This window comes from Varanus komodoensis, unplaced genomic scaffold (genome assembly GCF_004798865.1).
Source record: "Varanus komodoensis strain SLA01 unplaced genomic scaffold, ASM479886v1 scaffold45, whole genome shotgun sequence".
Taxonomy (NCBI): domain Eukaryota; kingdom Metazoa; phylum Chordata; class Lepidosauria; order Squamata; family Varanidae; genus Varanus; species Varanus komodoensis.
In genome coordinates this window covers 3,273,097-3,299,790 of record NW_025336011.1, presented here as the reverse complement: position 1 = coordinate 3,299,790, position 26,694 = coordinate 3,273,097, and the positions used below count along the sequence as shown (strand labels likewise).

Sequence of the window (26,694 nt, the reverse complement as noted above, 5' to 3'; positions counted from 1 at the left end):
CTCTGCAAAACCAAAGGTACTTTAGGTGTTGCCTCAGTCAGCTGTGCATGGTATTTTAGGGTGGAGGGAGGCTTGTTAGACATGCCACCCTTTGCTTAGAACCCTATAATCTAATGTTCTGTGTGGCAGAGTCTAAAATCTATAGTTAGCCAAAGCAGTGTGATGCTTTCCAGCTGTGGCAACTCTTTCTCTCTTAAATGAATCTATTTATGTTTCTTTGGTTTCCAAGTCTTTCACAGAAAACAGTGTATTAAAATTGGCTGTATGGCGTAGATGCTTACCTTGCAAAGTCTGAAGTATTTTTAAAAAGTAAAAGTGGAAAGAACTATTAGATGCCAGGGGAAAAGTATTCTACACTGAAGAAAAGAGAAAATTGAACAGTGGCGCTGCTCTTGCATACTGGGTATAGCACCAGTTGTCTTAAGCCTGTTCATGATATCTCTACCAATACATGTTTCCTTGATGGGTTGAAGAATTATGAATGATGGTAGTAGTTAAAGCCAGAAAAGTAATTTGCTTCTCCATACATACAGAGAGTATTCTCCCACCTAGAACATTAAAAAGCTGTGCTTTAAAAGCTGAATTGTTTTTGAAATAGGGATAGGACTTTGTTCAGCTGAGCATTGTATCTGAGGTCTTGGAGTGGGTCTTCTCAGATTATGGACCTTGTTAAAACTTGTATGTGTGCATTTGGCAGGGATGTGATGATGTCTCATTGAGTGGCATGTTTCAGTTGCTTGAACCAGTTACACTGGATTTGATTAAGTTAATTCTGTAAGCCAACTTGTCTTTCTTCCTACAGTGTCCATGGCAAGTTGTGTCATTTTCATTTTTACAGATGGTATCTCAAATTTTTGAAGTAGGACAGTACTAGAGATCTTAAGGACTGAAACTGGAAGAAGGAAATGGTTGTGGTGGCATTTAGTTTCGTCAGAACAAGATCCCTAATGTGCAAACACAGTTCCTAGGGTGCTCTGGGAAGAAAGAATCTGTAATTCTGTGGAGTAGTAAAGCCCCTTTATAATGAACTCAGTCTTGCACATTTATATGGTTCAGATTCCTGAGAAAAACAAAGGTTTTATTGTTCTGTGGGCTGAAAGGCAAGAGTTGATCTGTGGTAGATGAATAGCTCCGCTTCACCACATAAGGTCAGACTTGATGTTTTATGGCCCTTTCGCTGTGGTCTAGTTGCATCCTGCTGTTGTGTGCACGGCACTGGAGACGGGAGCACCTGTGTTGTGCTTGCATTCTCATTCATCCTACTGTAGCGCTTTGAACTGGTGCTGGTAGACTTTCTTGTTTGTTTGTGTAGATGTATGGTGCAGATCTGCTGAATCCACTAATTGGAAGGTCTCCAGCAGAGAGATTTCCCATCCCTTTAGCCTTGAACCTTCAACTGGAGGTGCTGGAACTGAACCTGGGCCTGCCTGCATGAAAAGTGTACACTCTAAGTCTTAGCAATAGCCTCTTGTTCACGTGTGGTGCTCCTAATTGGGAATGACCAATGATAAGTCATTCCCAATGACACTTAAAATGGTGTGTCCATTCTGGTTCCCAGGAGACTGGGGAGAACCCTGCCACTGCCTGTTTGACATATGAGCACTGAGCAAATGCACATAGCTTCCTTCCCCCGCTGTATTTCAATTTTGGGAGGCATGGCTGGAGCCAGCAAGGGATGTGGAGCCACCTGCCTTGGCATTGTAGATTTCAGCATGCATTGCTCAGTCTTCACATTTTCTAGTTTCTTTTTTGGCAGAGCGCTACAAAGGTGCTTGGAAAGCTGTCTTGGCTCTTCCGGAATCCCCAGCAATTATTCAGCATTTCCAAGAGGGTGCTTTTTTTTACGAGGTGGCTGTTTTGTTTCTCTTGTTGTGGTTACCTAAGCAGATAATGAAGGTGTCGCAATAAAGATGGGAAGGCTTATCGGAAGGAAATCCTTTCGAAGCCTCTCGGGTTGCCCTCAGAAGCAGCAAGGATGGCGCAAGAAGTTCTTGCGTGACCGGGTGAAGGATGGGCCTCGCGACCCAGTTAGAGCTCATTTGGCCCTCGCACTTCTTGTCGCGCGGCTCTCGGCTCAGGATGGCACAAGTGCAGGTTGGTTTCTCCTCTCCCTCCACCCCTCGCTTTTCTCTTAAATGGGTTTTCGGTCGCCTTCCGTTTGCAGGCAGTAGGCGACGGTGGGGTGGACTGCAAGCGGCCCCGATTTCAAAGTGCCAAAAAAAAAAAAAAAAGCTGCTTCCCACCAGGCTAACTTCAAGGGGGCGCTTCTCTTTCCTTGGAGCGTCCCCCGAGGCGAGCGGGAGGGGAGGGGAGGGAAGAGCCGGCGGCGTGCTAATGGATGCTCTTTCTCTGTTGCGGTCTCCTCGCTTTTGATCTGTGCCCAGGAGCCGTTCCTATTGGCTCGCCTCTCTTGTGACGTGAGGGGACTGCAGTCGTCCTTATGTATCAAGCGCCGGGCTTAGTTTCCGTCTCTTTCGAGAGACCGGCGATCGCGGGGCTTCTCCGCTGCGGGGGTCGGGAGGGGGAGAGAGAAGCGAAAGAGACCCCGCTCCTGTTTTCTCCCCGCACCCCTCCCGACCCTCCTGTAGAAGAGCAAGGCAGCCCAGTGCTGCAGGGCGGGGGGAGTGCTGTCAAACGAGTTGGACGGGGTGGGGGAAAGCGTTTTCCCATTTGACCGAAGTCAAAGAGCGATGCAGTGAGCAAAGTTGAAGTCTGAACCGAAACTAGACCCCCTTTTCCCTCCACTCCCCTTCACAACCCGGATCCCATCCAAGATCGCACGTGAGTCTGCTGCACTTTGGGGAGGGGGAGAAGAGTTCAGAACTGGCCAAGGGCAAAGGGGACACGGGAGGAGGTAGAAGTGGTGGGACCTCTCGAGCTCAGGCATCTGTGGGAGGGGGGAGGCTCCAAAGAAATCCACGTGCTGTTGAGTGGCAAGGGACAATGCGAAGTTGCGGGAGGGGCCCGATTTGGATTAGAAGTTAATGAAGAGTGGGGGTGAGGACCGTGGGCCAGAAGGGAGGGGCATGCTAAGTGGCCATGGAAGCGCACAGGGGGGTGGGGGGCAGTCAAGAATGAGTGGCCGTGGGGTTGGGAGCCAGAGATGATGAGTCTGTGTTTCAACTTTGTCATTATACACTGTCCCCTCTCGAAGAGGTTAGGACAGTATGGAGGAGGTAGCTGAACAAGAGGTGAAGATGCTCCAAGGACCGTCACAAGCCATTAGGGGATGTGTCTGTGTAGGTTATACCGCTGCCATATGAAGATACTAAAATGCAGGAAGGAATTGATTGCATTCCCTGGCCCATTTCAAACGCCATTTAAGTTATCCTGGAATTCCTGTGGCCTTCTTCTCTTTGCTTTGGGAGGAAGTGACTTAACCTCACAATCACTGCTGTTGTTGCTTTTTGAATTGTTGTTGTTTGTATTTGTGCTGGCACCTTAACATGGAGAAGCAGTTCATGAAGTTGCTGTCCCTTTTCTTTCAAATTCATTATCCATTAAGGAGGCAAGACCTCAGTGGGTAGAATGCTTACTATGTCTAAGAACTCATAAAATTAGAATGGGAGACAAGTGGGACTTGCCCTGCAGCCTTGCCTAAGATGCTCCAGGCTACAGCTCCCATCAGCCCCAATCAGCACAACCACCAATCAGTGATAGGAGCTGTAGTCGAAGGCATCTGGGGAATACCAGACTGGGGAAGGCTGGAAGGCAAATGACACAGCAACCTTCCTTGAAACTCAGCAGTTCTGTGCCCTGCCTGTACCTGGATAGAAATCTGCCTGGGAACTCTTTGTGCTGACTTGAGTTTCCTGGAAGAAATGCCAGAATGAACTAAATACATACAAATAGCTAAACATAAACGTGTTGCCATTTCATGGGAAGAGGGCATGCCAGTTTCTGATCCTACATCCAGAAAGAAACACAAAGATCTTTTTCTTTTTCTTTTTGGTGGGGGGGGGGGAGGTCTAAAGCCAGGATTTGGGAGCCTGAGTACGAGGGATGCGATATCGGGGACAACTTGGAAGCTTAGGAGGAAAGTCAGGAAAAACAGTTCCACTGGTTGAGCCATGAGTGCCAGTCAAACTGGTTCGGGAAGTCTTTATAGTGAACCATGCAGATTTGAAGAGCCTGGGAGGTGGGGGGGTGGGTTGGAGGTGGCAATGAAATATGGGGCTGGATACCTGTTCTGCAGCATCAGGAGGAAGAGGGCTCTAGGAGGGGCACTGCTGTGGCGGGGACAGCCTGCCAGTGGTAGTGAGCGTGCACACATTTGCCCCGGTTAGGGAGATAGCTTACATTACATTGTGAGCACCTTCCCTTGCCCTTCAATAAAATTGCTGCCCATCACTGTTCATCCCATTTTCTAGATGAGCAAACTAAGGCAAGAAGTAAATCTGTAAACCTATCGGACAGCCTGTGGGCTATGGGGCAGTATAGAAATAAATAAATGAGAAATGACTTAATACTCCTTGAGCAAAACTTTAACCATGGCAGCTCCCAAGCCCATTCCTGCTGGTAAATTTTGCAGCACTGTTTTCCCAGTTAAAGTCATTAGCACTGATGGATTTTGAAGCTGACAAACACAGAGCCTCAGATCAGTAGAATAGGACTTCTAGAGGCAGGAAGAAAAGGTTGTGCTTGTACCATGGCAGCTCTGAGTACAGTCAGATTTTCCTGCTTGATTTTTGTGTCATAAGTGGAATTCTGTGTGCTCTGAAGGATTTGGGACCTAGAACTGCAGAATTCTGTGATGTAAATGAAGCCAATTTACATATTTGCCTATGTTCTGTATTTGCCTGTATTCATGGAGCAGGATATAGAGGTATATACAACCCTTATATACGCCAATTTTCTCATCCCGAAGTGCTAGAAATTTGTTTCTTATGTTGAAAAGTAGACTGACGTGCTAAATTATCTGCCTAACACTTGTATGTGCACAGCAATGACTATAAGAAATGGTGCCCTGGCAGTGTTTCATAAGACAGCTTCCATAATCTCCAGGCATTGGCTATGTGGGCAGAGGGTGATGGGAGATGTATTCCAAAACATCAGGAGAGCCCCAGGTTGCCTCCACCTGTCCTAGATTGTGAGGTGAATCTGATGCTGGTATGTGCAGGCTTGTTTATTTAATCAGCCTTCATGCTGCTCACCATATTTAAAAATATTTCTGCATGGACTGCAAAATGATAATAAAATAAAATTTATTGCAATAAATGCCAAAGTACATGATTTACACTGTTTAAAATGTTTAAAAGCCCATTTTTTGAACTCCTTAGGAACACATGAACTATTAAATAATTCTTATCACTGATCAGAAACTAGTACCAGAGAGGGGGGGAAGAGTATGTTAACATTAAGGCTGCAGTCCTATACACACTTCCCTGGGAGTACATCCCACTGCACTTCGGAGAGGCTTGCAAGTGAGCAGGCATGCTTAGAAATGCATCTTGTAAGAACTGTATCTTGTCCTCAGCAAAAGAATCCCAATTTTTATTAAGGGGCCCCCTCAAAACTTAAGCAATGTTACCCAGTTCCAAATGTGCACGGTCAGGATTACTTTTCCTGCATCCCGTGTCAAGCAGACGCCGATGCATGCACAGCCACATCATCCCAACAGTCATTCTTTCCTCTTACTCATCTCTGAAATGCCTCCATGCATTTGTTGTTGTTGTTGCTGTTGCTACCCGTATTCTTACTCTCATCATTATGCTTTTTTTTATTCTTACTTATTGCAATTACTTCTATGCAGCTTACAAGTGACATCTGCCAGTCAGCCCTAGAACTGCAATGCACAACATTTAAAACAAAAAACAAAACAAAGTCACAGTTGGGATCTTCCACCAGGTCAGAGAGTGGCAGCTAGTCCTGTACGGCTGGCTGGAGCAGTGCGGAGGTCAGATTCATCTGCATCCCTCTTCTGAGGTCCTTCCCACAGGGCAGCCGGTGGTGTCATTAATTCCTCTTCATGGTATCCCAGCTCGGCTCCGTCACTCATCAATAGCCTCTAGGTTTCATTCAGGTGTCCTTGCCACATCCTCTCCAGGTCCTTCCCTTTCCCCCATTATCTTGAGGTTGCCGACAGCCACAGCACGTTACTGCACCTCATTTTCATCGCCTGCTATTGGCAGGAGAGAGCACTGCCGAATTTAGGGCATGTTGTGAAATAGTGGTTTAGACACCTTCAAATATAGCATCGCAGAGTTAGTCCCCAGACAAGGTCTCTGTTTTTCTGGCTGAAGGGCCTCCAATATAAATATAGGCTTCTCCATACAATGTTTTATTTCATCCCTTTTAAAGGTCCCGTCTTCTTTGTTTGTTCTTCCTTGGGCTTCTCTCTCTGGCGGCTGCTTTTTTCTGAATCAGCTGTTTTTTCTTCTGGGACGAGGGGACGGTCACACACCAGCTGCCACTATGCCAGCACTGTGCTGATCTGTCAGTAGAAGAAGGGATTTCAGTCAATGCCAGCTTTTTCAAAGAAACATCAGCCATGCAAAGCTAAATTTAGAAGTTACCTAAACACCTTTTTGACTCTCCTCCTAATGAATGCTGTTCCATTGAAAATCAGGCAAGCCTATCTCACACTGCCCGGTTTTCTCTCGCATGTGGAAAGAGAAGAGAAACCGAGGCTGTGGCCTGCACTGGCCACCCTGGATTTAGATAGCATTGTGGGGGTGATCCTCGCAACGCGGAAGTAGGCAGGGAGGATCGCTCTTGGCCTTCCTCACAGAGTGACTGGCAGGATCCTACCTCCCAGGTTGTTAGAACGATTTAGTAAGTTGAGAATTTTAAGTTGCTTTAGAGCACAATTCTATGGATGCTTAGAGAAGGAAAAAGTCCTAATATTTGCATTGTTGTCCAGCCAGCATGGCAACTGTGAAAGTTGTTTTCTCTCTCAACATCCAGGATATCACACCCTTAAGTATAAAACATGCTCTGCTAGACGCCACTATCTTCAGGGATGTTGAATCTCAGCTGGCCCAAGGCTCGAATGCTGTTTAGGGTTAGGGTTAGAGAGCAGCCCCACCCTTGATAACCTCAGCTGACAGGGCCATGCACTGAGTCCTAATATGTCTCTGTATACAGAGTGAGTGCCACATCCTCCCTCCGAGGAACCTCACCATGCAAAAACCGTCCACCTGCACGTATTACCAATCACAATAGCAAATGCTTAGTTGGTAATGGTGCTTTCGGGGGAAAATACACCCAGTTTGGATGATGTGCACCAAATTGAATAATGTTACAGTGGTGGGCTAGTCTGGGGCATTTGCTTACCTTTTGGAAGGGAGATGGGACACACCACATCTGCTGCCTTAGTATCCCATCTTGCTTTGATATTCCCCCAGCCAAATCCAAGTTCCCCTTTGTGTAGTCCTTTCATTGTATGCAGGGCAGAGACCAGTGGCAAGCTGCATCAGACCAAAGCTCGCTCTCTCTTTCACTGCCACAGGCGGGAGGGGAAGTGTCGGGCACCGTTGTCTGTAGGTGCTCAATCACACACCCTCTTGGTACACCCCATCTTTCCTATGGGAAAGATGAGGTGCTTGGGAGCTTTGAGTGCCCCCCAAGATCATTGGATGGGGAGTGTCACTCTTGAGGACGTTCCTCCCCACTGCAGCCATACTTCCCCTTGGGAGATGCCAAGGGGTTGTGCTGACAGATGGAGGGGCTGACACATACCTGTGCTGGGCAGGTGGGAAATGAAGGCAGGGTTTTGCTGTATATACATCTATCCTAATTTTCAGATGGGAAATGGCTTACATCGATCAAATGAAAAATGAAAGAAGGGCACGTCTACCCATACAAATGAAAAAGATGAGACAGACAAGGGTGGGGGAAGCAGTGCAGGGGAACGGTACAGAAGGGCATTACTTCGATAATGCCAGTGTAGAATGGAGTGGCGAATGCAGGCAGGCATTTGACCCCTTGGATCTGGGATCTTGCCCAACGGGTTGTCTTGCTTGGGGAAGGCTGTGGCAACTGATCCTGAGGTGCTCTGGTCATGATCGACGGCCCACCTGGCTTGGGGCAGGAGCTGGTTTTGCCTCTGGTCTCCAGTCTGAGCACAGCTGACTGTCTGAGCCAAGCATGCTTTGTGAGAGGGTGGTGGGTGGAAAACCCACATCACCATCACTTTGCTTCTCGCTCCCACATTGACAGCGGACTCATTCCCCCATTTCCGCCTTCCTTGTCTTGAAAACCCCTCCAGAAGCGTCATGACCTCCTCTCCTCCTCAGACACCCGTTGTGGAGTTTCCAAGTGTCGGCATGACTCAGCTGAGCTGTAAAAGAATGAACTTCCTGATGTTTGGTCTGTGCTGGGGAAGGGATGTTTCGCATTGCAGGTTAAATAGGGACAACAAAAGCCCATAGAAACTGCCTTCCTATGTGATTTGGCTTCAGCAGAACCACAGAAGTCGATGGTTGCAGAGTCTTTGAAGGCAGTTTGGAGGCTGACACTTGTGTCTGTGGCATTCATTCCTTGTTCAAACCAGTGACAGCTTCATGCAAAGACATTGTGAGGAACTCTGCAGGAGAAGCTACCTAGGGAAAGGGTCATTTGGCACAGTTGCTGAGCTGCCTTTCCTCTGCCTGAAAGGTAGTTTGGCTTCCAGCTGCAAAGCAAGGAGTGGTGGATGCAGCTTTGGATGCGCCTTGGAGCCCGGCGGCATCTTTTCAGCTTGTGGGCTTTGGTTTGTGTCCTCAGGCATGTTGCAAGCGTTCTGCCTTCGGTCCTGCTTCTGTGAAGGCAGGTATATGATTTACTTCCTTGTTTTTTCTTGGCAGAGAGTATGTGCATGACGTATTTGTCAAGGACCTGGCACATTTACAGCCCCATTCTATATGTATTCAGAAGTGAGTCCTTTTGAGAGTTAGCTCAGTGTAGATACAGGATGGCAGCCGGAAAGTGCTATCCATTTACTGGATGGTGTTCTTTTGATATAGAGCAGGAACATGGAATGTGTCACCCTCTCAATGAAGGATAGGCTGTATGTAGATCTTGCAGCTGATTTGGCCTTCAGCTCCCAGCATTCCTAGCCCTGCTGCCAGGGACTTCTGGGAGTAGAAGCCATCTACATCTGGAGATTTGTCTTTTGCCCACATTAAAAAAAATTCTGCACAAGCAAATGGCTGCTCTTTAGGGTCTAACTGCATGTTGCATTCCTTGCATAGCATGTGGCTGATCCTTCTTCCTTTTCACTCTGGTGTAAGCACATGTGGCTTCAATCTGGATTGGGACCATAGCACTGGGAAGATAGGATTAGCCCTTCCCCAGCTCCACTGTTGGCTTCCTGAAATCTCCCCTCTGCATGTGGGGAAGGCTTATAAAGGACAAAGTTTCTGTTGCTAGTGGTGCAGAACGTATTTTCTCTCTTAAGTCCTGTGTGTGGCTGGGTGGGGGGAGTTTCGGAGGCCAGTGGCGTGTGGGAAGGGTTCCTCCTCCCATCCTGGTTCACGATACTCCCAGTCCAGAGGAGGACAGAAGAGCAGCCATGCTGGATCAGACCGAGGGGTCCTCTAGGGCAGCATTCTGCTCACGCGGTAGCCATGGGCATCCCACAAACAGAGCATGAGCGTGAGAGCGCCCTCCTGCCCATGTGCCCTTGCAACAGATGTGCACAGGCATCCTGCCTCTGATCCTGGAGGTCGCCTATAACCACAGCACTAGTAGCAATGGACAGCCTGACCCAACACAGTGCATAATTTCCTGCAATAATGTGCAGTTTGACCTGTGGAAGCACTGCTCGTGTGGACACCATTGTGCCCGAGGGCCCGGGAGCCCCTCGCAGGGATCCCGCAGGGCTGTGGGGGCTCTCCGCACCCCCCGAAGAGTCACTTCCCTCTGCACTTCATCATGACGAACATTTTGCTCATCTCTAATTGTGCCGTGGTACTTTTCTCCATTCTGCTGCGGGTGGTTTCTCGTCTTGCCTGAAGAGCAGAGAGCATCTCATATTCTCTTAATGCAGCCTTTCCCCAGCCTTATGCCCGCAAGTTGATTTACGTGGTAACTCCTGGTGTTCCTGAGTATGGCCATGCTGGATGAGGGATGCTAGGAGGACCAGACCGGCATATCTGGGGCCACTGGGTTGGGGAAGGCTGGACTAGACAGCCTCACAGTGTTTTGAAACTTCAGCCACATGCAGCAGGTAGCTGAGAATTCCTTTTTTTAAGGCTGAGAACTTCACTGAGGCTATATGATGGAACTCTGGCGACGTTGGTAGGAACCAGAATGAATCCCAGCCTTGGTCCCACTTACTGCGCAAGGCTGGCCTCTCTCAAAGGCCGCCCCAGGTGCCGACATGTGCCGTTCTGTGCAGTGGTGCCTCTCTTTCTCCACTTGCCAGCATGGACAGGGGGTGGAGCTAACTGACCCATTTTTGGAGGGCTGTCCTCTCTTTGCAGGAAGGCTGTGGTGTCGCCAGTCCTGAAGATGTGCCCTGCTCAGGTCATCTCAACCCAAGTAAAAATAAAACCCGCTGCTTGTGCTGCCACGTATGCCTGGGCTTAATTGGTAGCACGTGGTGTTGTTGACTCTGTCCATCCCACATGCTCCGCACTGTGCTGGCCAAGCCGGGGGCAGCCTAGGACAGAGAACATCCTGTGAAACGGGGAGGAAAGCAGGAGCGACCTGCTCTCTCTCTCTGGCCCTGCTGGTGCTGCAACGCCGCCATCTGCTGGAGCAGAGTTCCCAGGCGTGTGTCCCAGGAGCCGGTTTGAGGTCAACCATTCTTCAGATTGTCTTTCCTCTTCTGAACTTTGCTGCAGTCGTTTCTGGGATCCAGTTTCCCTCACTCCAAATGGCTTTGCTCTTCAGGCCATAATAGCAGTAAAGACTTCAGCAGTTCCCTTTTGACATGGTCTTAGTCTATTCCATTCCTCCTTACGTAATTCCAGCCCCCTGCACAGGCGACCAGCCCAAATCTCTTACTGTGCTGAATGCATCAGCATCAAACAAGCTTGAGCACTGAGATAGGTTTGATATACGTGTGTGTTAAATTCGCTTACGTGTTCCTCACACAGAGGTGTCGTGGGCTCTAGGACATATTCCTTTTCAGATTTCTGTTTACAGACAAATTAACACGGATAGAGGGTACGCCTATCAATGGCTAGTAGTCATGATGGCTATGTATGGCCTCCAGTGTTTGAGACCATGACCTGTTTATTGTAAATACATTCTTCAGGCAACCATACAGACAACTGTACACACTCGACGTCTCCAGGTGGCCAGACAGAAATCAAATAGACTGTGTAACTGGAACAAGGTGATGGAGAAGCTCTATCCTCTGCCAAAACAGGATCCAGACAAGATTGCAGGAGTGACCATGAGCTGTGAACATCAAAAATCAGAGTAAAGCTGAAAAGATTCTAATAAAAGCACAGTGTCACAATACAAAGTAAATAACATTTCTGAGGAATTTAAAGCCAACATACAGAACAGATTTGCATTACTAAACTTGATTGACTGTGAACCAGAAGAACTATGGACTGAAACCAGAGACAGACTGCAAGAAGACTATTTCTGTAGCAAAAAAAAAATCGGGGGGCGGGGAGGAATAGGCTAAACAAATGATGTAAGAAATGCAATTAGGGATCATATGCAACGTGCAAAATTCTTCATACAAAATATGCAATTATGTGATTTTTTGTGCAAAGCACATGAAGCCGGAGTCGTGTGTGGAAGCAGAGCTTCACTTGAAGTCGCTTCATGCTGGATGCCCACACAAATGTTCAGTGTGAAGCAGACTTAGGAAAACAAGAAAGTTGTCCAGAGTCCAGGGAGACAAGCTGAGGAAATCTGATGGATTCCCACCCCCAAACTAGATTTCTTACACATCCCTACTTACAATTGCTCAGGGCAAATAAGATGCAAAGATGACAGAAGTAGGGGCAGAATCCCCAGTGCAACTTTTCCGCAATTGTCACCTAAAGACAAAATTCTAGTACAATGGCCAGGGCAAATAAATGAAAGAGGAGAAATGAGAGACCTCTCCCGGAAGATGCAAAAGAGATTCAAATCTAGATTAGGAATGCTGAACGACCAACAGGGAAGCATACTATTTGATCGAGATATAATAAAGATAAGGTGGAAACAATATACTGAGCAACTACAGAGAAGAAGTGAAAACAAGATGGGCTTCTTCCAAGAGGAATTGTGTGAGCAAGAACCTGAAATATTTAAAAGTTGCTGTGAAAATGCTTAGAAGGAATAAAGCATCGTGAGTAGACAGGGTACCAATACAATCATTTCAAACTGCAGAGATTGAATTGGTCCAAATTCTAACAAGGATATATCTATAACTATGGAAAACAAGATACTGTCCCACAGACTGGAAACATACATTCCAGCCCCCAAGAGAGGAGATGCAAAAGAGCTGTGCAAGTTTAGGACCATTGTAGTAATTTCCCGGGTAAACATAGTGATGCTCAAGGTCTTGGTGACAAATATGTAAAGTGTTTTGTCTTGTACGGAGCAAGAAAAGCCTGACGTTCAAGCTGGATTCTGAAAAAGAAGAGGCACTAGAGATCATATTGCAAATATATGCTGACTATGAGAGCACGCCAAAGAATTTCAGAAGATCAGTTTATGCTTTATAGACTGCAGGCTTTATAGATCTATGCTTTATATGCAGCAAGGCCTTTGACTGTATGGCTCACAATAGGCTATGGGTGTTCTGAAAGAATGGGTGTGCCTCAACGCTTGATTTTCCTGGTGCAATCATACCATGGGCAAGAAGCCTGAGTTAGGAGAAACCAAACTGTTTCCTGTAGGCAAATGGATCATACCTGGGTGTATTTTATCTCCCTAATCTGTACACAGAGCATATTATAAGGAAAGTTGGATTTGGATCAGAAGGAAGAGGGATGGAAATACATGAGTAATTTAACATATGCAATTTAAAATATGCAGATGATGCAGGAAGCAGCAGTTAATTTAAATAACTTGTGATGAAAGTGAAAAGGTACAAAATCAGGACTGAACATTAAGGAAACAAAAATCATGAGTACAGAAGAGTTATGCAACTTTAATGTAAACAATGAAGACATTGAAATTGTAAAAGATTCGTCATACTTTGCCTCAGTCATCAATTCAAACGGAGTCTGCAACCAAGAAATTTAAAGATGGAGACTAGGAAAGGTACCAATGAAAGATCTAGAAAAGATAAAAGGTGTGGACATTTCACTGGAGACCAAGGCCAAAATCATCCACAATCTTCTATTCTGAGTCACTATGTACAGATGTGAAAGCTGGACAATGAAGAAAGCTGGCGGGAAGAAAATTGAGGGAGTAGCACTTTGTGAAAACCCTGGACTGATGGACGGACAGACTGACAGACAGAAGGAACAAGTGGCTCCTAGATCAAATCAAGTCAGAACTTTCCCTGGAAGCAAAATTGACAAACTGCAACATAGACACATCATGAGAAGGCAAGACTCACTGCAGAAGGCAATCATACTAGAGAAAGTTGATGGCCGAAGAAAGGGAAACCAACTACGAAATAAAGGAAGCCACAGCTCTGAGATTGCAAAAGCTGAGCAGGGCCCTTGGGGGGCATCCATTCCTTTTCAAGGGCATTTATAGGTTTGCCATAAGTTGGAGATGACTTGATGTCATGTAACAACGACAATAATGCATGACCGTGCTTTATCCATGTGGCAGAGCCCCCGTGGACGCTTGCTCACCACATTGTCCAAAGCCACATGCTCGTCTCCTGGACTGAAAGGGCACAAGCCAGTCCTGCCCATTTGCAGCAGAAGCTGGGTTTGCACAGCACTGATGGACCAGCCTTTGTGGCGCCACTCATTCCCAGTATGGTTTTGCAATGCTTAAACTTAATATTCCTTGTTTATTTGATTTTATTAAAAATAAGGCAACTAAATGACTATTTAAATGAATGTATGTTCTTGTGGCTCTTAAAGAAAGCAAAATATGATAAACAGGTGAACAGCCCAGTCCTAAAGCCGGAGTGACAACAATCTGATCAATTAGAATTGCTAGTATGTAGGGCAGCCTCTCTCTCCAAAGCTTTGCTTTGGAATGGTCCTTTCATAAGTTTGGTGTCATCAGTCAGCTTTTTTTCTGACCACAAGATGGCAGTAGAACATAAGAAGAAGACACGGGAAGGGCACAAACCTCCCGTGAATTCAGTCTGGAACCAATCGGACGGTGGAACCAATTGGTGTGATCCTGGCTGCTCGATTTGATGTGAGGCTACACAGTTTGTAGTTCTGTCTTATTCCAGACCTTTCTGAGTAGTGTGTATGTGTGTGTTTTTGGTGGGGAGGGGAAGGAATTTCTAGATCTGTTCCTACCCGTCACACTCGGTGTAGGTCACAATGGCCCACCAATATAGTTGATAAACTTGGATGATTTGGATGCAGGTGTGCGTCTTGGTCATAGATTTCAGACTTGGATAGCTTCAAAAGGAGGTTGTAGGTTAGATCCATGATGGCTTTCACACCTGACATTTCCTGGCCGTTGTTTTTTGTATTCTCTGATTAAGAGGTGTTTCTGCTGATTTCTGTTTGTGAAGGTCTTGAGATGGGCAAATGGGAATGAAAGCACTGAAAAATTGGCCGGAATGGAAACTTTGGAGGGAGGGAGGCTCAGCTCAGCTCAAGAGCAAGAGGGACTGAGGGAGGCCATTTGTGGATGGACTTCCCAGGGGGGTTGGCAACTGACTAGCAACCAGTGGCTACCATGAGAATCCATCAAACTGAGCTTGTACAGTGGGGTCTTTTCAGTGAAAATGGACCTGCTCTCAGCCTGGGGAAGCCCCTGAAATGGCCAGGGCAGGCACAGCAGGGGGTTGCCCACAGAACAACAGCGATTTCTGGTTTCTTTGGCAGCTGGGGGAGGTCTGACACAGGGATGCAACACGCCGGCAACTAACGTGTTGAAGATGAAAAGGTGCTTTGAAGGCGTTGGGCTGCGATGCTTTCTGAAGGTGAGCACAGGCCATGTTCCTGGAACAAGGGGTTGGTGGCAAGGATGGAGACTCAGACTTGTCCAGGCGGGTGCCAAACCCTGCCTTTCAGGGGCTGAAACTAGGTCCAGCCCCACCGTGTAGCAAGGTGGATTGGATTGTGCTGGGCGGCACCAGCAGCTGGGAATCGAAGTAGCCTGGGATGGGTCTGGCCCAGCCAGCCCTTTTAAAGCATTGACCTGAGCGGGGGTGGGAGCGGGGTCAGGTCTGGACTCTGCTTCAGGCAGCAAGTGCCTCGGGCCAGCCCCACTCCAGGCCAGAAGCCTCTCAGCAATTCTTCGCTTAACTCCTTTGCCTCTGCTACCTGCAACCTCCAGGGCACGCCTCTCTCTCTTCACTGGTTGGCATTCTTCATTTCTGATTGGTGGGCTGACTCTATGTAAGGTAGTGCGATGGCAGAACACGAGGAGCAGGTACGTAATGCAAGCGGGGTAGGAGGAGCCTAACCGGGGATGGCTTGGAAGGGTCCGTCCCGCAAGTGGGGATCAGGAAGGCCACCCCTGGTAGGTCCAAAGCTACAGGAACGCCCCCCCACCCTTGGTTCACTGATCTGAACTACTCAACAATCTCAGAAGATCCGCATTCTGTCTCAAACTGTGCACATTTGCTGTGCGTATTATGATATGCACTGCCTTCCTTTACATGTCCCTAGTGCACTCTGAAGCTCTCTTGTGCCATGTCACTGTCCTTTGGGGACAGCAGCATGAGCCCTTCAAGGACAGTAAATCATCTTGCTCACTTCAGGATTAAGAGAGATGCAAACCCTGATCCCCTTTATAGAGGGGCTAAGCCTCTTAGGGTCAGAGTTGAAGATATATGAGGGAAAAGATTACAGTCGCACCAGGGCCTGAAGGATGCACCGAGCAGTAATCAGGCAGTAGTGATTTGTCTAAGTAGCTCAAAGATTGCTGCAGTCCTAGCTCTGCTGCCCTTTCTCATACTAAACTTTCCATAGGAAAAAGAACAGCAAGTCACTGATACTCAGAGAGGCTGATAATTTAAGGCAGAGTGGTTAAAAATATTGCAAGGTCAGAAACACTCTGTGAAGATCATACTGATGCATTCCCCCAAGGATGTTTAACTGGAATGAAAGTTGTCGGGCCTTTTAGATGTAGCTACTTTGAAGATGGTGTCCAGAGGCAAACCAAAGGGGTCTCCCAGTGACTGGACAGCAGCAGTTGGCAGCAGTTGTCACTGATCTCTGTTCCCTTTCTCTGAGATTACACTGTCCATTCCTTATATTCCTAAGAAGACCCAGCTAAAACAAAAGATAGACCAGACAGGCCAGCTAGCTCGCTTACATAAATTTCAGGCGTAGTCATAGAGTCTTTTGCTTTGGTGAGGGTAAGGTAGAAGTACCAGGTCACCCAAGGTTCTCCACCTGTTTGCATGCGAAAGGGAAGTTCTGCAATGGTTAGGCCTGGTTTTGTGCATGTGTCTTCATCAACTTTCTCTGCCCTTTCTGGCACCCCAATAAACCTTCTGCACATAGTTCCCCACGGCTCAGGTAGGATGTGAGCAGAAGCATCAAAGTCAGAATTGAAGAAAGATTGCAAAATCACTTAGCTATTATTAAATATCATGTGAATGGCTCTAATGCAGAGGTGGGCAACTCGTGGCCTTTCGGATGCCTTGGCCTCCCATCATCCCTTGCCATTGGCTCTGCTAGGTGGGGTTGATAGGAGTTGTAGGTCCAAAGGTCCGGAGGGTCAAAAGTTGCCCACCGTATTGTAACAAAAGGAGGTCTGTGTTAATGGATGGCTGTCTTGGGTGGCTTCTTGTTTGCAGAATGGGACTGTGGCTGCCCCACAGGGCCAGAAATACCTCCTTGTCTTCGACTTCGATGAAACCATTGTGAACGAGAACAGTGATGACTCTGTCCTCCAAGTCGCTCCGGACAAAACGCTTCCCGAGTCGCTGCGCCAAACCTTCCAGGAAGGGTCTTACAACAAGTACATGCAGCATGTACTGAGGTACCTGGGAGACCAAGGGGTGAAGATGGCCGACTTCAAAGCTGTCTACGAGAAGATCCCCCTCTCCCCCGGAATGCGAGACCTCCTCCAGTACCTCGCCAAGCAGCAGGCCCACTTTGAGATCATCCTAATCTCCGACGCCAACATGTTCGGCATTGAATGTGCCTTGAAGGCCGCGGGTGCCTACTCCCTCTTCCGTAAAATCTTCAGTAACCCTTCCAGCTTTGACAAGAGGGGTTACTTCACCTTAGGTCCTTATCACTCACACAGCTGCCCACGGTGTCCAGCAAATATGTGCAAGCACAAGATCCTGACGGAATACCTGGCTGAGAGGGCCCAGGAGGGCACCAGATTCGAGAGGGTCTTCTACGTGGGCGATGGAGCAAATGACTTTTGCCCTTCCACAGCCATGAAGTCGAGCGACGTCGCGTTCCCACGGAAGGGCTACCCAATGCACCAGCTCATCCTGGAGATGGAGAAAACCCAACCCGGGACCTACCAAGCCACTGTAGTCCCGTGGGACTCGGCTGCCGAGGTGTGCTGCTACCTTCAAGATGTTCTCAAGCAGAAATGTTGAGGAAGAGCTCGTGGTGGAAGATGCAGCTGCTCTTGATCCCATCCCTGCTAGCCGTTCAGAAATGCCTGAACATTAACATCACACCTTTCTCATGCTTGGCTTGGACTCAGGTGTTTCCCCCTCTTATTGCTCAGAATTTGTCTCTGGATCTTCCCTTCCTTTGTCCTGGAGACAAATGCTCTGTCTATGCAGTTAGGAAATCCATTCATGGAAGGGTGGGTGGATGTTTGGCCATTTACCTCCTCTTATTTATTTTCACCATTTTGAAAATTCTTCTTTTGCATTCCCTAAAACCTCTCCTCTATTTTCTCTCAAACTAGTTCTCAGAGGCACTTGGGAAAGGCTTGTGTTGCTGCCACAGCATTTAGCCAGTGGTGTATCACCCAGCACCATCTGATACCAGGGTGAGCAACTTCTGGCCCATCAGCCTTAGCCAGTACAGCCAGTGGCAGTGGATAATGGGAATTGTATACTAAAGCATCTGGAGGACCAGGCATTGCTCCCTCTGATAAACTAAGAGTAATAAAAGTTTAATAAAAGTTGCTCTAGCATGTAAGGGAATTGGGGGAGGGGTGCAAGCATTTCCAGCCATAAATGGGGAGCTAGGAAGGGTCTTCTAGCCCGGCACAGTGGCTCTGCATAAGGCAACATCCTCTGGTCAGCCTTTCATGCTTCCTGGCACCGTTGCCCCTTGCAGGGGTCACCCCGCTGCTTAAGCAAACAGGCTAGACCATGCATGCTGGGACCTTGTTTCCCCAGGCTGGTGCCCTCCAAATCTTTTGGATGACAGCTCCCAGAATTCCTGACCATTGGCCATTCTGGCTGACTGGAGCTGAAGTCCCCATCATCTGGTGGGCACCAGGATGGGGGAGGCTGATTCGGAGGCAGCTGCAAGAGACCAAGTGGTGCTTGCTGCCCTACATCTCTCGGGGAATGCTCAGATTAGTGTCCTGGCCTTCCTCCATTGCAGTTTTGTTTCTTGCTGTCCTGATATTGATCGTTGGACAATATCGGGACAGCAGTGGAAGACTTCCTTCTTGCAATCACAGACTTCCATTTTCTATCCTTCACTCACTCACACACACACACACACACACACACACACACACACAGAGAGAGAGAGAGAGAGAGAGAGAGAGAGAGAGAGAGAGAGAGAGAGAGTAAAATGATTGTGTGTGTGTTAGCATTCATGCTCTCCCCAGTAAATCAGAGGTTTGAAACAGAGAAAAGAACACAGAATAGTTTATTTCTGGACTTCTGTGCAAGGTATCCATGCTGAAAGAGTCCCAAGGTGCAAATATGTCATTTTATATATGAAGGGCTCAACTCTACTGTATGCATAAACTTATTTTATAAAAGTGTATCTGTTAATGACTCCCTTCAAATGGGATTGTAGTTTAGGGTGTGGGGGGTGCTGACTGCTAACGGTTGGCTATCCCTACACCTCTCCCAGAACTACAGTCCCATGTGGAGAAGGAGTGTTGATTAAATTACTAAAAGAGATACTGCCCACCAGCTTTAGCAATGGGCCAGCAGGCCTGGGACCAAGGTTGGAACAAGGGACAATGCAGATCAGGCCAATGAGAGAAAGCCAATGTTTCTTTTTAATGTGCATTAGGATGGGTCACACAATATGTGGATTATGTTGCCCCCTGAGGCTATGATCAGTGGCAGGATGTACCTGAAGGTGTTACTGAGGTCAGACCTGATTACTGTGGTCTTCTCTGTTCTATTTTACTGCAGTATCTGATTCTCCTTTGCACACCTGTCCTAGAAACTGCCAAGGTGTGTTTCTCCCTAGCCTGCAGTCTGGTTTTCCATACCAAACGGTACAACCAGCCCACCTGCCTGAGATTTGACTGCCTTCACCTCCACCTGATCTTTATTCCACTTTCCCCCACAGTGTCTGTGTGTTGTTGTCATTTTCCAGGGACAGCCCAAAACATTTTGCTGCCTGATGCAAAGGACAAGACGGTGCCCCCCCCCCCCCACATGCTGCCCATCCTATGTACAAAAGCTGGCCAGACTGGCAATTGGGCTCTGCTTCAACGATGGCAATGGGGCAGCTTATGGGGCGCATTGCAGCCTTTGGCACATGCAGACCTACCTGCCCCATGGCCCTCCGCATCTGCTCTGAGCAGCCACCCCACTCTGCCTCCCGCCTTCCCCGCCTCTCCTTGCCGGAACTTAAAAGCCATGGAAACTTTTTTCTACTCGCCCTCCAAGTGTGTCTAGCAAATACTTCCAAATCTGCCTTTGCTCTCCAGTGTTGACATCAGCATTATTGTACGATCTGCCTTTGTGTTTTCAAATGTCTCTTTTTGTGTAGCCACCACGGGGTCAAGTTTTGTCACCCTGAAACGTTGGACGCATGAACTCTGATGGTATTACGGCGGGGCTGCACTGCTTTCCTCATTCCTTGCCCGGCTGGGAGCTACCTCCTTTCTCATAAAACAGTTTCCCTCCCTTGGCCTGCAGGGCAAAGGCACTCGGCTCTGGGTCGTCCATCGTTTTATAAGTCATCCCTTGCACTGGTATCATATCAATAGGCATTTCTTTTCTTTCTTCTTAGAAGGAAAGAAAGGAAGAGGAGGAGGAATTAAAGGGCAGTGGAAGCAGGTATCGAGTGTGCTGCATTCTGTGGCCAGGACTGGGGCTGTCTGGGGTGCTGGACTGCTTTTGAGGGATGGAGCGACAAACGGATGGCAAAAAAGCTGTTCCCAATGGTCACCAACCCATAATACTGCTGATTTTAAAAAATACCCGCTCCTGCAATCAGGAGTGGGTGAGGAGCAAGGAACTCTGTCCCACAGGCTACCTGCCAGACACTGGGAAATTAGTTTGTACAAGCTCCACATCATCATACCAAAGAGGATGCCATCTGCTTTTTCCACTTCTGCTACCTGGACACGAAACTGCCCTCAAGCGGGTCAGAACCTTTGGCCCACCCAGCCAAGGTCTATGACTTTAGCCCCATGTAGGGTGCATAGAGCCAAGCAAACACAAGAGTGCCACCTGCTGGTAGGACGAGAAAACAACCACAGAGCCTCCTCCAATGCACTTCAGTGAGCTTTATTGCAATATCAGTGTGAAGATGGGGCAGATGATGCTAGCTGAGGACAGTTGCTTCCATGAGGGTAGAAACGGGTGCTTCGATGCACCTCAGTAGCTGCTGCACAGGCTTTGTCAAAAAGTGGGAGCAAAAGGGACTATAAACAGTATCTATAGGGTGGGTGCATTCTCTGAATTCAGTTCCAGAGAAGATTTCAGGGATTGTAGTCAGTGAAGGGCAGGACCGACACACAATGCAGCAAGGCCAAAGAAGCCAGCGGGGGAAAGTCAGGGGAAAGTACTCAGGGCCAGTAATGGGCATTTCAGTCTTTCAGAATGCAGAAAACCCTACAGGGAAGCCACCAAATGGTCAGAGGCACAGACGGGGTGATCTGGGCAACACTGCAAGAGCGGATGGGGCCCCTGGGCCTGATGTTTGACACAACTATAGGACACCGATTATGCTCCCATCTTAATCCCAAATACCCTGCCTTGCTTTATTTCAGCCTGGTTAGGGCAATCGGGACCCTTGTTGCTGCTCTCCATGCACCAACAGGCAAACAGGAGTCAAAATGGGCAAAGTGGTCCATCCCGCAGGTACAGGCCACCAGAACTGGAATCCCATTCCCTGCACCCTTCTGATGTCACACCCGCATTCTGGTTTCTTCAGTGCAAAGGTTCGGCGTAGTTCCCTGGGAACAATCCCACCGCGTCGTGCGTCACCCCTTCATACCAGCCGTTCGAGAATTTCCGTGTCACGTAAATGACAGTTCCCTCCATGAATGAGAGTTCATCTTCCTTCTGCTGTGTGTAAGGGTATATGGTCACCACTGTGGGCAAACGGAGGAGTAAGAAGGAAGGAGGTTAGGTGATGGAAGGAGCAATAAAAAGAAAGCTACGCTAGGTTTTCAGGGGACTCGCCAGTCGGGCCCACAGGACGTTCAGAGAGCCTTCCGAGGGGGCCAGGCCAGGCCTCCTGGAGAAACCTCCCGCGGTGAGCTGTGGAAGTGCCTCTGACAAGGGAGGTGAGGGCAGGCAATGGCAAAGCAGGGGTAGGGAGTGTGGACTGCAAAGCCCATCAGCTCTGGTCGGCATAGCCCATCATGTAGGATGGAGGGAGCTGCATTCCAGCCTCCTCTGGAGAGCCACACGCTCCCCGTCCCCGGTGCACAGGGCAGAGGCTGGGTGGTCGCAAAAGCAGCAGAGCGTGTGGCCGAGAGGCTCAACCTGCTGGGCCCAGCCCCCTGGGAGGCCCCGCAGCAGGAGGCCCTCCGGTGTGAACAGCTGCCCTGTGAGGGCACCTTCATGCCTCGTGGCCTGCCTGGCCTCTTGCATGGAAGAGCTTCTGGGTGGAGCAGGCCCTGTGTTAATTTGCGTGTGCGAGTTGGGCCCTCCATCTCCGGGATGCAAATGTCTTGAGAAGGGAGCTTCCTGAAATGTGTGATACGGATAGACTGAAGGCGTCCACTCAGAGAGGGAAACTGTTGCCGAGGATAGTAAGAGCAGCAGCAAGAAGCTCCAACATCTGTGCAAAGGAGACATAGCAGTCTCTCTGAGCATGTGCAAAGAACTGCGCCATCAGCACTGCAGGGCAACTAGGACCAGTCACCGCTTCAGTGTGGGCTTGAATGAGTGCCTTCAAGGGGGCCGGGGCCGCTAGCACTTCAAGGACAATTCGCAGAAGGCAGTACAAACAAACGTGCAGTCAGGACTGAGGCAACAGCTCATCTGTTTTGACAACGTACCTTCTTCTAAGTAGGTGTCTGGGGCCCATGGCAATTTCTCTGGGGGTGGAGGAGGGGGCAGGAGCGGTGGCTTCAGCATCTCTGTATGAGTGACGTCCAGGGGTGGCAGCAGTGGAGATGCTGGGAAATCCAGAGCTGCAAACAAAACAGGATAGCAATTTCCCAAACAAGAAAATGAACACTGCTCCTTTGCTGTGCTTGTCAGCCCTGTGCAAAGAAGCAGAGCGTGGCAGTCCAGCTCCCCTTGGGCCTACCGCCCACCCTGCTCAGCTATTCACTGGCTTCTGGGCTTCCATTGGAGTTGGTCCATCCATTTGAAGTTCTTCTTAGCAACAATAAGGACTAGAAGCATGGGTTACAAAAGCAAAACAACAATTCTGGATCTCAGAATGCTGTTGAACTTCAAAACCAATTCCATATCCTATGCTTACAGAGTGAGTCTATCTGGGCATTTGTCTGAGCTGATTTTGAAATTTTTACCAATCTCAAGGGCTCTTACCAGGCTCCAAGGGCTGCACTGGAGGAATATCATCAATTGCAACAGGTGGAGGCGGCAAAATATCTGCTGGAGGAGGAGGAAGATTCTCTGCTTCTATTGGTGGAGGAAGAGATGACAGCATAGAGGGCAGCGGTGGAGGTGGCGGAGGTGGAGGTGGAGGTTCAGCAGCTGCACTCGCACTGGTGCTGCCCGGAGTCTCGGTGAGGCTGCTGGTACATGCAAACCAGGAGCAGGTCAAAGCTTTCTCATGCAGTGAAGGGAATGGTGGGAACTTTGGTTGGCGGAGGGGAAGATGTCCCAGAATGCTCTCTTCTGCTCAACTAGCAGCTCTGGAGTGCTCCAAGTGTCCCATTTAGCTCGGGAGCAAGCAGAATGGGACACTCGGAGTGCTCCGTAGGGCTAACACCACTGACTTTTCCCCGCACTGCCAAATTAGGCAGCACAAGCAGCCTGGGCAGGCCGAGCATGAATGGCTCCCTGGAGGTGTCGGTTTGCTACTGGTGCTTTCCATCTGCAGACAGGCAGTTGGAGGGGGTGCATCTAAACATAGAGGGTCCCCTGCCCAGGAACAGTTTCAAGTACTGCAACTCGCTCTGCCCCCTCCAGTTCGCATGGCCTCATTGCAGACCAGGCCCAAGCCCCAGGTGGGCAATGCCCACCCCACTGGGTGTCTTCGGATGGCAGCTCCTGCCAGCCCAGCCAAAAGCCAGGGGGCCTGGGAGCCCGGCCTGGCAACTCGGGTGGGTGCAGGCTTCCCACCTCTGCCTTGGCCCTAGAGCACCATTGGGGGGAGTCCAGCAAGGGCCACCGCCCCTTCCTAAGAAGGCCGGAGTGGGTTTGGTTGAAGCAAGCTGTGTCCAAACGGTCACTGGAACTGGTAGCGAGGACATAGAAACATAGAAACAGAGCGAGTCAGAAGAGGCCTCCCGAGCCATCTAGTCTGACCTCTGGCACCAGCCAGCTCTGCTCACGACATGCCCACCATGTGGACGTCCAGCCTATCCTTGAACACCTGCACCGATGGGGCCTCAATCACCTCTCGTGGAAGGCCATTCCACACCCTCGGGGTCCTGACTGTCAGGAAGTGCTTCCTGGCATCCAAATGAACCTTGGTTCTCTGAGCTTTGCTCCGTTGGAGCACGTCCTGCCTTCCTCTGCAGGGGAGAACATGTTTCTACCCACCTCCGTGTGACATCCCCTCACATACCTGTATGTCGCCAACATATCCCCTCTGAGTCTCCTCTTCTCCAGGCTGAAGAGACCCAGTTCCCTCAGTCTCGCCTCATCCCCCATCCCCTGCAAACCGGCCACCAACCTTGTGGCCCTACGCTGCACTGACTCTAACCTGGCTATATCCTTTCTGCAATGAGGGGCCCAAAACTGAGCACAATACTCCAGTTGTGGGCGCACCAGAGTTGTGTAGAGTGGTAGTAATACCTCTCTCGATCTAGAAGCCACACTTCTGGCTATGCAACCAAGGGTGGCGTTTGCCCTCTTAACCACCGCATCACACTGCTGACTCATGTTTAGCCTGCAGTCAACCAGTACCCCGAGGTCCCTTTCACAAGTGCTGCTCTCCAGCCACTTGTCACCTAACTTGTACTTATGACACCTATTCCTATGCCCCAAGTGCAAGACCTTGCACTTATCCACATTGAACGCCATCCTGTTGTCTCCTGCCCACTTCCATAGTCTGTCCAGATCCTTTTGAATCTGGAGAACCTGCTCCTCTGTTGTGGCCCCTGCTCCAGTTTTAGTGTTGTCTGTGAATTTGATCAGCAGACCGTTCACCCCTTCTTTCATGTCATTTATGAAAAGATTAAACAGGATCAGCCCTAGGACAGAGACCTGGGGGACCCCGCTTGTCACTGGCCGCCATTCCAATGATTCCCCGTTAATGGTTACCCTCCGCTTTCGGTCAGTCAGCCATGCCCTAATCCACTGGACAGTGCTTTGGTGTATCCCAAAACTACTCAGTTTCTCCACCAGGATATCATGGGGCACTTTGTGAGAGGCCTTGCTGAAATCCAGGTATACCACAGCCACTGCATCCCCTCCATCCAGCCACCTCGAAACCTTGTCATAGAGTTCCACAGGTTTGTCTGGCAGGACCTGTTTTTGCGGAAGCCGTGTCGTGTGGCCGCCAGCCTCCCACTGCGCCAAAGACTGCGCAGAAGAGGAAGCACTATGGGGACGGTTTGGAGAAGATTTGCACCCGATGGGCATTGGAATGCTTTGGTTCTTTCTGAGAAGCCAAAGCAGTCCTCTCCAGCTGTGATGGACTGCAACTCCCATCATCCCCCAGTCAGCTCCAAATGGAAGAGCATGGCCTTCTTAGCTATCTGTCACTGTGGTGGCTGGAATGCCCTGGAAGGCACTGCTGCATTTTGAGGGTCTTTTGCTGTCGTTCCCCCCAGGTCAAAGAGAGAGAGGGCAATCGCTCAGGCGGGTATCCCGGAAGAGTTACGAGGTGGCTAGGAAAGTCCTTTGCTCAGGTGTGACAAAGCACAGGCCTTTTGACCTTGGCGCACAAGCCAGGGTGCTTCCAGAGAGACAGCTCCTGGGTGGCCCAGTGGCGCTATTCCATCTTTTTCTCAATGGAGTTTTTCCTAGTAAGTAAGAAACAAGAGGAAGGAAGCCGTGGGGAAACCTGGGAGTGCTGAAAAGTGACGCTGCTGCTGCGTGGACTCACCCCCACCCCTCCTGCACCGCTTCGAGAATGAGGCAGTCCAGTTGCACAGTAGAGGCCTCCTCTGGAGGCGCCCTAAGAGAACAATCCTTTGGTCCCTGCTGGAGTCTCCCAGGGCCTGTCGGACAGCTCAGAAACCAGCCCTCAAGTGCAGAGACTGCTTTGGCTTGGAAGGGGGAGCTGGAGCCCTTGGACCACCCACCTTGCAGCCAGTGTGAAGGCGGCTGCACTGGCTGCCTCTCCCAGGTCAGAAAAGCAGCTTTGAAGGAGGAAGAAAGGGGACTTTCATGTAGGCACGAGGGGAGGAGACTGGAGAAGCTAGAACACAAGTTGTCCTAAGCTTCCTCCAGTTTTCTTCTCTCTCCTCACCAAAGCACCCGCACTAGAGAGACTAAAAAGCCCATCTCCAGAAACTCAGCCAAGAAAGTGGATGGGGAGGTGAAGATGATCTCAGGTGCTTCTTCTGCCATGCTGGTTCAGCCTAGAAGGACCCTGGAAGCTTGGAAGCCGCTGCAAAGGGGCACTCACTAGGCTTAACACGTGCTCCCTTGCTTATAAAGATGGTTCCTGACCATCCTCTGACCTTAGAGTAGGGACGATCGGACCTGCGGACCTGCAAGTGTTGCTGAACTGCAGCTTTCATCGGCACCAGCTGGCACAGCCAGTGGTGAGGGGTGATCGGAGCTGCCAGCAGCCTGGAATACCGCAGGGTCTCCATCCCTGGCTCAGATGGGCAGCAGACAGTGTCCCATCAAGTCTGCCCTTTCCCACCCAGTCCCCTTCTCTGGAGTCTCACAAATGTTACCTCAAGGAGGACAAGGATGAGGCTGAAGAGAGCTTGCCATCTGGGATGACCGGTGGCCATATTGGCTCTGGGATCCGGTAACTTCTCCTGAAACATAGAAACAAAGCGAGTCAGAAGGGGCCTCCTAGGCCATCTAGTCTGACCCCCAGCTCCGCTCATGACACGCCTACCATGGATTACCAAACAGAGAGGGGTGGGTTACCTCCAGAATTTGCAAATTGAGAGGGGCAGGAATCTAAAGGACAGTTCTTTTAAGAGCCACTTTTCAATGTTATTTGGTAGGACAATATCACAGGCTTGATTGAGAAATTACAGAGCATGGATGGGCAGCTTGTGACCCCAAGAAGTTCTGGACCACAAGTCCCA

At 49.3% G+C, this 26,694-nt stretch overlaps 2 protein-coding genes across 4 annotated transcripts in view; one reads left to right on the top strand and one right to left on the bottom strand.

The window, feature by feature from the left end:
- The first annotated feature begins 1,893 nt into the window (after positions 1-1,893).
- On the top strand, positions 1,894-18,078 carry PHOSPHO1 (phosphoethanolamine/phosphocholine phosphatase 1). 3 transcript variants are annotated; one of them, XM_044444597.1, is made up of 4 exons: positions 2,489-2,781; positions 14,853-14,950; positions 15,307-15,402; positions 16,778-18,078. In XM_044444597.1, exons 3-4 carry the CDS (start codon positions 15,382-15,384, stop codon positions 17,537-17,539), a joined length of 783 nt encoding a protein of 260 aa, XP_044300532.1. In that variant the 5' UTR covers positions 2,489-2,781; positions 14,853-14,950; positions 15,307-15,381; the 3' UTR covers positions 17,540-18,078. The 3 variants fall into 3 exon arrangements, with proteins under 3 accessions (XP_044300530.1, XP_044300532.1, XP_044300531.1); XM_044444595.1 differs by lacking the exons at positions 2,489-2,781; positions 15,307-15,402 and adding an exon at positions 1,894-2,094; XM_044444596.1 differs by lacking the exon at positions 15,307-15,402.
- Positions 18,079-20,595: 2,517 nt separating this feature from the next.
- The window catches only part of ABI3 (ABI family member 3), a 19,024-nt gene continuing 12,925 nt past the window's right edge, over positions 20,596-26,694 (bottom strand). Inside the window, exons 5-8 of the mRNA XM_044444510.1 lie at positions 26,329-26,415; positions 22,835-23,043; positions 22,336-22,470; positions 20,596-21,420 (exon numbers count right to left, since the gene is read on the bottom strand). Coding sequence (XP_044300445.1) covers positions 21,257-21,420; positions 22,336-22,470; positions 22,835-23,043; positions 26,329-26,415 — 595 coding nt within the window. The 3' untranslated portion in view covers positions 20,596-21,256. The remainder of the gene's footprint in view (positions 21,421-22,335; positions 22,471-22,834; positions 23,044-26,328; positions 26,416-26,694) is intronic.